Below are 9,954 nucleotides of genomic sequence, written 5' to 3'. Positions count from 1 at the left end.
ATATACTTATTCTTCTACATATCTTCTATCTTGATTTTCTTCACTTTCAGATCTCATATAACATACAGAATGCTTTTAGATAAGATCTTGTGAATCATCTTCTTTACTTATTAATATATAAGCAGATTTAATTCTTTTATATCAGAGATGTGAAATGTTCTTCTCATATCAGTTAATAGAATTATATGAACTGTTTTCTTTCTATCAGTCAACTATATATAATATGTACATCATTGAATCTGCAGATTGAATCTTTGAAATTAATTGAGTCTGAGAATAAGATTATATTTCACATTCTACAACTCTCACACTCAAATATAGTAAGATTATTCTCTGAAGTGTAAGAAAACTCTTACTCTTACAGATGATATTAAATATTAGTTATCAGATAATCTTATATATCAGAAATTCTTCACTCAGCAGATCTCTTTCAATCTTCAGATTATATAATTATTAATATATTATATAGAAGCTTCTATATCTGCTAACACTTTTACAGTCATCTCTCAATTCTTATCTAAGTGCTCTCTATATATTAACATTTCAGATCTTAAGATATTAAGATAAGTATTCACTTTATCATTCTTATCTGCATCTTATTCAGAAGCCTGCTTCTTCTTTACATTTACAGAATTCAGAGAATTATCTAACACAGACATCTCTTTCACTTTGAACACTTTTTATAGAATATCAGTAAGTATCTTCAAGCTCACTGATTCTGTCAGTTTTTTAACTCTCTTACTTCTCTTAACTGCACATACTAAGTGCAATCTTTTATATCATGATTTTAATATTTATAGTTGAAGTAAGCTCAATATTCACAATATTAAGATTTTCACTCAGAGAATCTCTTTTTTAAGAAATTCAGCACTTTAACAATAACATTCAGATCTAGATTCATCATATCTGAGTGTGTGACTTGTGTTATAGAAGTCTGATTACTCATTCTTCACTGAGATATACTTGATTACAGTATTTTCTATTATAATTGACTCACTTGTTTCTGTATAATAAGAATATTATATACTTCTTTTACTATGTCTGATTACAAGGTTAAGTATTTTCATTTCACTCTTAACTCAGATATAAGATTATTAATGAAGATCTGTAAACAGAATAATATTAAAAGCTCTTCATTTAATATAAGATAGTGTAAGCTGAAGTGTATAAAGTATAATATAAGATTACTTACTTATCTACACTCAGTGAAGTGTTTATAATACTTGTCTTATATATTCACTTTCTCAAAGTGATGCAAGATTCATTTGAAAAACTCATTTCATGTTTATAAGAATGAATATCACTCTGAGTCTATGAGATTCATCTTTTTATTAGTTATTTATAATAACTTCACTTTTCTGTGTAGAAATATGACAAATCTTAAGACTTGTTAAAATTTCATTAACTGTCTATCTATAAGTTTATATTCAATCTGATAATATGATTGCATCTGACTTAGTCAGCTGATTGCAGTATTATTTTTTCAGTTACTATTAAAGCTTAATAGCTTTAGCAGATCTTCTGACTTAATGTATCTCATACTTAGATTCTCATTCTGTGCAGTGATCTCTGATAATATATATACTTTTAAAGAGATTGTGAATGATTGTGATGAAATCTTCAGATTCAGTGTAGTTATCTATCTATATAAATATTTAATCTTCTACTATAGATCTAAGATCTGATTTTCTCTATTTTTATTGACAATGATGATTATGTTAATAAAGCTTTTCATAGTGAATGCTTAATCTGCAGTGAATACTAATTATTGTTTAACTTCTGTCTCAGTCTGTCACTGTATATATAAGATCTTAATCTTATTTAGAATTCTCATACATGTACAGAGCTTTGATTTCAGTTCAGCAGTTTCAGCTGCTTTTCTTACTGCTTTGAATAAACTCTCTGAGAGATTCTGTATATCTTTCAGTTCAGATAGCAGAGAAGAGTGTTGTTTATATTAACTAGAAGAGATATTCATTTTAGTGATTTCTTATTAATTGTATAATATCTATCATTATATTGTTGTATCACTATATCATTATAATTTCTGTTATCATTATATAACTCTGATGATGGCCACTCTCTCTCTTTTTATTCTTCTTTTAAGTAGGAAGTGAACTTCTTTGAATCTGATTCATCACTTTCATTCTCTTTCTCACACCTCATCTGTTCACATCTCATATGTGGCATTCACCTGGGTGTGGAGTTTTTTCTTAATAAGTAAAGCAGTATCAATCAGATGCTCTTCTGCTCACTGCTCTTTATACACTATCTTTTGAGGTGTTTCTAGAATCACACTGGCATGATAACTATAAATTGCTTTGTAGATGGAATTATCATGCCCTGAAGAAGCCTACACTTCTCACTGATTTTTAGACATGCTATCAGATGTGATTCAAAGGTTGCTTAAGCCAGTGTACAATTACAGGTGTACGCCGGCTTCTTATATATTGAATCTCATATGCTAAATTAATTAGTGGCTGCTAGGGCCCCCTTTACATTCGTACACTAGTAGTTCGGAAGCGGCCGCGTTTATTATCCGACGGTCGTACGTTCTTCCGAACCACAGATAGAAGATTTAGTATGATTGAATCTTAAGAAAATACAGATCACACACTTATCTCACATACTGAATTACTATTATATAAAGTATAAAGTAATAGAAGTTCTAAACAGTCACAACTACTATCTTAACATATTATCAGAAATTTATAATATCTTTTATATAAGCTTACTTTATTACACTGTCACTGATTCATTTTCTTCTCAACTGATTTTCAACTGACAGCTGCCAGAAATCATAGAAGAAGATAATGAACTTGAATAAGAGATTGAAGATATTCTTAATAAGAGATCTCATAGCTGTAACTGATAATATCTTATAAAATAAGTCAGTTATAATTATCTGATCTGAACTCTGAGTTTCATGTTATCTAAGATCACAGCTCTTGATCAATAAGAGCTATATATAATTAAGAAAGAAGAGAGAAACTAATATAACAGACTGCACTTAATCAATTATATAGACTATTTCATTACACTTCACAGATTTCTACTACTTCAATTCTCAGTCATTAATTCTTAGCTGAAAATCTACAGAATTTCTATTCTTCTACTCTAAAGCTTTACTATGTATAAAAACCTCTATTCTTTCACTCTGAAGTTTCATTATATATATTACTACATATGTATAAATATTCACTCTGATCATTGATTTTCACACTTTCTCTTTCTTTTCTTCTCTAATGTTTTTCTCTTTGTTATATAAGATCTATATATTATATCAATCTATTTAGCGTAGATCTCTTACAATTTGAAAGAAATTATAAATCTAAGTATTTTCTATAGATACAGTTTATATAAAAGATCTGTTTCTATTAATTCTTTCATTCTCTCTAATTTCTCTGATAATTTCTATCTACTCTTCAGCTACTCAGATTCTGATTGAGCTGATCTCTTAAATAATAATAGAAAATTAATATTCAGCTATATTTTTAAGCTTGTAGATAATCTGATTTTATAGTATTTAATAAAGTAATCTTATATATCTCTAAGTTTTAATAAGACTGAATATATAACTCTTAGTAAGACAGTCTGTGAAGTAATATGAATCTGAAATCTCATAATTAAGCTTGACTTTATTATTACATCTTTAATACAGATTCTCATTAATAATAAGAATATTATAGATCTTACAAAGATAACAGCTATTATAGTCTGAAGTAAGCACATTAACACATGTTTTCATTTTTCACATTGACAGTTGAATCAGAAGATTATTAATTTAGAATATATTCTCACTACTTAGATAATAGTAAATGAACTTACTAAATTTCTAAATACTGTAATATTTGTATAATTCATGATTTTGCTAGATCTTACAGGTGTAAAAGTTGAGAATATTTAATTTTACATTTGTATTTGGTTTTGACAGACTATCTTGGTGGTTTGGGTGTTTTTGTATGTGATTCTTGTTATCTTGAGGGGTTGTTGGCCGTTACAGCTGTTGCGGTTAGCAATCCCACTAGATCACGTGACCCACCACTATATTATGTTCTTGTAGATAGATCTATCAATACGACCTTCAACTATCCTACATCCATTTAGTGTAATAACTCGCGTAGATAGATTACACACACAACACAACAACGTTATCCTCCAAGATAATTTACGGTGATTACACCGTGGATCCACCATTCCACCCGTGTCATGTGTCGCCGATTGTAACACATGTTCCATCATTATATTCAGTGACACATCACTGAATATTAAACATCAAGATGCTACACCTGTATGCTACAATACTGAGCAAGTCTTCTAATGATGCTCATGATGACCGCCAATATCGACGCCAAAACGATGGAAATACCGATAACGATGCCAGGCCCCAGTGCCTATATGATGCCGGGCCACCGATTGCCCATATGATGACCTATGCCGATGACCTATGCCTATGCCTATGACAATCAAAACCACAAAAATAATGAGAATGAGATCCCGCGGCGTTAGAATGACTGGGGGTAATACCAATACTGAAAGAATGGATTTGTGCGTTCTTCTTGCATGTTTTTTATGTTTTTTTCATGTATGGAGCTAGTCCTTATGAGGAAACTAGACTCTACTTTTTGTAATTAATTTTTATTGCAGATTTGAATGATTTGGGTGCTTTTGACTGCGTGGTTAACTGGCCTGCGTAGCATGGGGGGGTGTTGGAGCTACTACACAAGCCCTAACCCACGTGACCCACACACATATATTTAGCTTCCACTAGCTGCTAGTTAGTTAGATCATAACAACAACAACCAACCATGTTCAACCTCTCTCACACATCCGCAAATCAGGTGATCCGGGCAGGCATACTACGTACCGTACTGTACTCCGTACTAGGAAAAGAGACGCGACATGACGGGGAAGAGAGGATCTGTGGTCTCCACTTCCCGGTCGATAATTGGCTACTTGTCTCCTCTGTATCGTATCCCTGCTAGCTCAGATCTATGGATGGCCCCACGATGCGCCTTTTTCTCGGGATTTGGAATTTTTTTCGTGCCCAAAACCCACCCCTCCCCGGGAGTCAGGCCATCTTCTCCCCGGTGTCGATCACCCGTCCCGAGGTCCCACGATCCAATAACGAGCCCCCACTTCCACTACCTTCCCTGTGGTGGTGTTAAAGAGTCCTGCTTCCTCATTAACTATCATTATCATTATTGTTTATTCTTCTTTATTAAGCATCCACCCTAGCCTAGCCACGCTCGAAGGGTTCGCCTCTGCGGCCGAGCGGTAGTATATAGCGGTTTGTGCTCCTCATGGGATTGTGAGTGTCCTCATGGTCCGCATGGTCGAATGCGCGTTCGACGGAGGCCAACCCTCCCAGCTTGCGCTGTAACGACTGGTTCACATTATGCGAAACTTTCAGAGGTGTCTTCGTCCGCAGCAACGTCCATCTCTACGCAGAACTTTTCCCCGGTATGGTAGGCTCGGCACTATGTAGTCGGTGTTTTAGCGGGGCGAACGAGCGCCGCGGATGGATGGGATAGGAGAGATTACGGGTTTTTTCTCTGATCTCTTTTACAGTGTCCACTTCTTGAATCCTCCAGTCATGCGTTGAGCCAACGTAAATACATTTATCTACGAACTCGCGTGGCGCAGTCTTGCCAACCAGCAGCCAGACGTTGTCGAACGCGGTTGCGACCCAGGAGAAGAGGATGGGGAGCGCAATGCAGATGGCCCCCGATGGGATCCAGATACCATGCGAATCTATCGCCCAAAATTGACATGATGAGACCGAATATGTTAACGGCAAGATCATTGCTGTGGTCGATGAAGAAGATGTGAGCCGCTGGGTAGCGGCGGATCCAGAGACTGTGGCGGAACAGACAGAATTTCGTAAAGATAGCTGCTACCCCAACAAAGATCAGTGGGGTTAGCTTTTAGTTTCGGATCGATTCGATAATAAGCTGCACCGCGACGATTGGTCGTCAGGGCGCAGAAGAGAATAATGCCCACCGTTTCGGCCCTGCGCTGTCCCACGGGATATTTGTGAGGTTTAGGTAAGGGCGGCCATCGGCGAAGTGATGAGCATGATGACCACGGACGAAACTAGATCCATGAATGCATCTGTCGCGACTGCGAAGAGGGCCAGCGAGTCCGTGTAATATAGCAGCGAACGTTTGGATGACGAAGAGGCATAGATTGACACTAAAGCTCCCGTTTACGGCCCATTTTACACTTGCCGCCGTTCTTTTCAAAGTCGAGTCGAGCCAATCGCTCCTCATCGCCGCTCTGGAGGAACTGGTCGATGAGACTATTCTGGCGGGCGTGGAATTTATGTACTTTTCTATGGTTCCCGGAGGGATAGTCCGTCTTGATGGAATCGCGGGTAAGCTCTGTTCTTTTCGGTTGATGGAGGGAGAGAGAATCATTGAGGTTGTTGTTGGCTTGCGATATCCCTCTCGAAGAAGGCAAAAAAGCTGGTTTGTGGGACGCATTCGTCGATCACTTCCTCACTATCGGGTGTTATTCTTGGAGACCTTGGAGTCTAAGCTATTGAGGTAGGATGAGAAGAAGTAGCATGCATCTCCTGTACTGGAGTCTGCTCTACAGAGCTGTTCGTTGGATCTGCCATATAGAAACGGCAAAACTCTTGAGGAGAACGCGCCAGTGGGATGCAAGTTGAAAGGTAGATGTCTCAATAGCAATGACAAGAGTGCCAATACAATATAAATTTCAATTTGAGAAACATTACGTATCGCCACAGATACTAAGATCCGTCGCGCTGTTGACCAGCAGAAACATCGAGATATAGAGTCGTGGACGCCAAACCGTCCGGCTCCGTGAGGGCAGTGTGCATCTTGTTCCGAAGTCAGGGGGAGATAACATGACAATGACGGGCACACAGCAGGCGATGAGATTTATCCGCTTACGACCAATCAGATCGTCAGATATGTTGCATTGGGCGGCTAAAAAGGGGTTGGGGCTGCTAACGCCTTGGCATTATAACTTGCTCCCTCGGCACAGCATACATACCCCCTTTCCTAGGGTCAGATATAAAACGCGCTCTTGCATACAAATCGCACCCACTAGCGGAGTTTTAACAAGGCCCTTCACTCTCTAACCTCCTTGACAGGATGGGCAGTCGTTTGTCTAACAGTCATGCCGCTCTGCCGTGACAGCGTTGTTCTGGCCAACAGAATGACCTGAGAACCCTAGGATATCGCTCATCTTCAGAGCATCTTCTTTGCCAATGTATCGTTTCACTTACTGGCTAACTGCGAGTACGTATGGTAGTGTATGGTAGTGATGGCCTTATATGTCGATTTTCGAGGCAAGTCGAGCCGTGGACTATCTTGAACAGTGTGGAGTGTGCTCCTTTTTCTCGAACCCCGTCGCCTCCTTTTCAGGTTTTGGCTTTTCTGGCTGAAACTGTTTTTTCCCCATTCTTCTCCTCATTTTTCATTTTTCATTTTATTTTTTATTTTTCTTGTTCCTTCTTGTATACTCAGCCTCCGAGAACGATTTAGCTGAATGCGATGCGCATTTCATAAATCGAGTTTATATCCCAAGGCTCTCTCCTACCCAGATCTTGTGATTTGAGCGCCCACGTCCAGTTGATAAACCGCTTCAGGATTGCAAATACTGGCCCTGTCTTGCCCATTGCTAGGTACTTTTTTGCATTTTAGCCGTTTTATGTCCCAATGATGGATCCAAGTATCCCGCCCTCTTTCATTCGTAACACCTCGTCGTGGATCCGGAGTCATCCAACCGGGACTCCTCAGCTTCCACCTTGACCGAGTTGATCCACCAATCCTAATGTTTATCTATGTACTTCAGCGCATATCGATATTTGTTGTCAAGCATCGCAACATCTCTAATTTCATTTCCTTTCAAGATGGTTTGATATCTGCCTCACTCTCTTTGCCTGGGCATTGCTGGTCAATGCTATTAGTACTTTTGTTTACCCTTTGTTTCCCACTGGCTGTAGGGCAGTCATATCCATCCTTCTTGCTTTTATTATATCTTTCATTTGTTGTATTTTAACGATCCTTCTTTTTTTCGCGGTGTCTTTCGCCCGGGTACGCCATTAGGGACGACAAGATGGAAGCAACTGAACGCCCAAAGTGCGGCTCTGGCAAAGCAGCGGAGGAATATGATCTGCCGCTTCATGTCGGTGCCCTCTGTACGTGCATCCCCACTCTACCAAACGCATTGACTGTGTAAGGTACCGGCTCTCTAACAATGTCCTGGTTCTTGTGCCCATTGTAAGCACGCTCTGTAAAGATCCTTATTTCACGGTTACTCGTTGGAGAAATAAAACAGATAAAACTTACTTACTTTTCGCTCAGCATGTGGTTTCCCTGTGGCTGCCAAGAAGATCCCATCCATGAAGATCCCACCAAATGCATTCTTCTTTTGCAAACATTTTGGAACTGGTGTCCTGATCCTGTTTGTGTTCATGTAAATTATTCGCTGTCGGAGTGATGATGGTTTTGATGTGTGCGGATGTTGGGATGCTAACATGATCCAGTTACTACCAACGGCATTCGCATCTTTAACCGACCCATGCCTGCCGCCTTTGTTCACAGAGCAGTATCCTGCTATGCCTGGTGTTAGTATACTGGCAGCCCTGCTTGCTCTGTTTTGTGTTGAGTTATGGATGAACACAAAAATAGGTGGTCACGGCAACGGTGGCGCAACGGGCCAGGATCTCGTCCATGTTGGCCATGGGTGTGGTTGGGTGGTAATAGTAATCATGAAAAGATTTCGTAGCCCAAGGAAAACAAGGTCATGAACAAAACCCTAGACAATGATTGGGATGGACAGTAAAACGTTCTATAAGTCACAGTGTGTTCCAACACACTTCTAATCCCCAGTTCGGAGAATGCTAATCTGTGATATCATATCATTTTTCTCTTCTCCCACAGGGAATTTGCTTCTCCCAGAGACTTTGACCGATCATACGTAAATTCCCAATCGGAAATGCCAGTCTGGTTTGTCGCCTTTTACAAACAGTTATATCCGCGAGCGCGAGTGGACCCACGCAATGCTTCACAGCCACGTTATGCAGGAACCCGAGCGGAAGAAGATAGAAAACAACACCTCCCAAGCCAGCGACCTAGGGCCTGGTGTTGACCCCGCCGTCTACAAAAAGATGTATCTCTCAACATCACCATTCTCGAAGGCGGTATCCTGTTGCATTCGGTATTCGTTGGCATGACCGTTTCAATCGAACCGGATGGTTTCCTCGTCCTCCTCATTGCCATCATCCTCTTCCACCAGGCGTCCGAAGGCTTGGGCTTAGGTTCCTGGATTACCCAAGTACCGTATCCAAAGAAATCTCTCCGTCCATGGGATTTTGACGATTGCCTTGGGCGGTACAGCTGCTCCGATTGGGCAGGAGGCCATTATTGGACTTATTGCCTGCACAAGCTATGATTCCTGCAAGCGCGTTCGCGTTAATCATAGTTGGAGTGTTTCAATGCTATGGAAGGTTTTTGTTAGCTCCGTGCGATATTTCTGCGTACAGACACGCCCTATATATGCCTGCTAAAACTAGGACCCGTTTTGATAGATCCTCCGGGCTTCTCATCCATGCCGCAACTGTGGATCTTCTGGTGGAGGATTTCTTGTGGCCGGAAGGGTTTAGCATGTCCAAGACGCAGAAGCTTTCGTGTTCATTTTCTTGGGGGGTGAGATTTTCCTTTTTTTTTTTTTTTTTTTTTTTTTTTTTTTTTTTTTTCCCATCCGCTGTGAGAGCTCTGGGCCTTGATGGGAAACGACCAAGTCCGAAATAGCATGGATGGGAAGGACACAAAGTTAAAAATAAATAAAAAGAAAACGTCAAAAACAATGACCTTTTGCCAGGCCATTATTCGGCAGTTATCAAGCCAACAAAAGGCCATTGGGAGAAGCCAACTTTTGTTAAACTTTTCACAAAAGTCAATCTGAATGGATGAGAAC

At 39.5% G+C, this 9,954-nt stretch overlaps 2 protein-coding genes across 2 annotated transcripts; one reads left to right on the top strand and one right to left on the bottom strand.

Annotated features, from left to right (window-relative positions):
* Positions 1-4,374: 4,374 nt before the first annotated feature.
* BDBG_03166 (uncharacterized protein) lies at positions 4,375-9,429 on the top strand (the record flags this gene model as incomplete). Its single annotated transcript, XM_031721138.1, has 5 exons — positions 4,375-8,215; positions 8,522-8,778; positions 8,919-8,984; positions 9,007-9,119; positions 9,176-9,429. Exons 2-5 carry the CDS (start codon positions 8,594-8,596, stop codon positions 9,427-9,429), a joined length of 618 nt encoding a protein of 205 aa, XP_031577571.1. The 5' UTR covers positions 4,375-8,215; positions 8,522-8,593.
* BDBG_03167 (cation diffusion facilitator 1) lies at positions 4,741-6,983 on the bottom strand. Its single transcript, XM_031721139.1, has 5 exons — positions 6,820-6,983; positions 6,004-6,018; positions 5,634-5,896; positions 4,868-5,377; positions 4,741-4,767 (listed from the first exon to the last, which is right to left on the bottom strand). Exons 1-4 carry the CDS (start codon positions 6,845-6,847, stop codon positions 5,240-5,242), a joined length of 444 nt encoding a protein of 147 aa, XP_031577572.1. The 5' UTR covers positions 6,848-6,983; the 3' UTR covers positions 4,741-4,767; positions 4,868-5,239.
* Positions 9,430-9,954: the final 525 nt, after the last annotated feature.

Source organism: Blastomyces gilchristii, assembly GCF_000003855.2.
Source record: "Blastomyces gilchristii SLH14081 genomic scaffold supercont1.4, whole genome shotgun sequence".
Taxonomy (NCBI): Eukaryota; Fungi; Ascomycota; class Eurotiomycetes; order Onygenales; family Ajellomycetaceae; genus Blastomyces; species Blastomyces gilchristii.
Note: the sequence above shows the minus strand (reverse complement) of the source record. Positions and strands in the feature narration are given on the sequence as shown.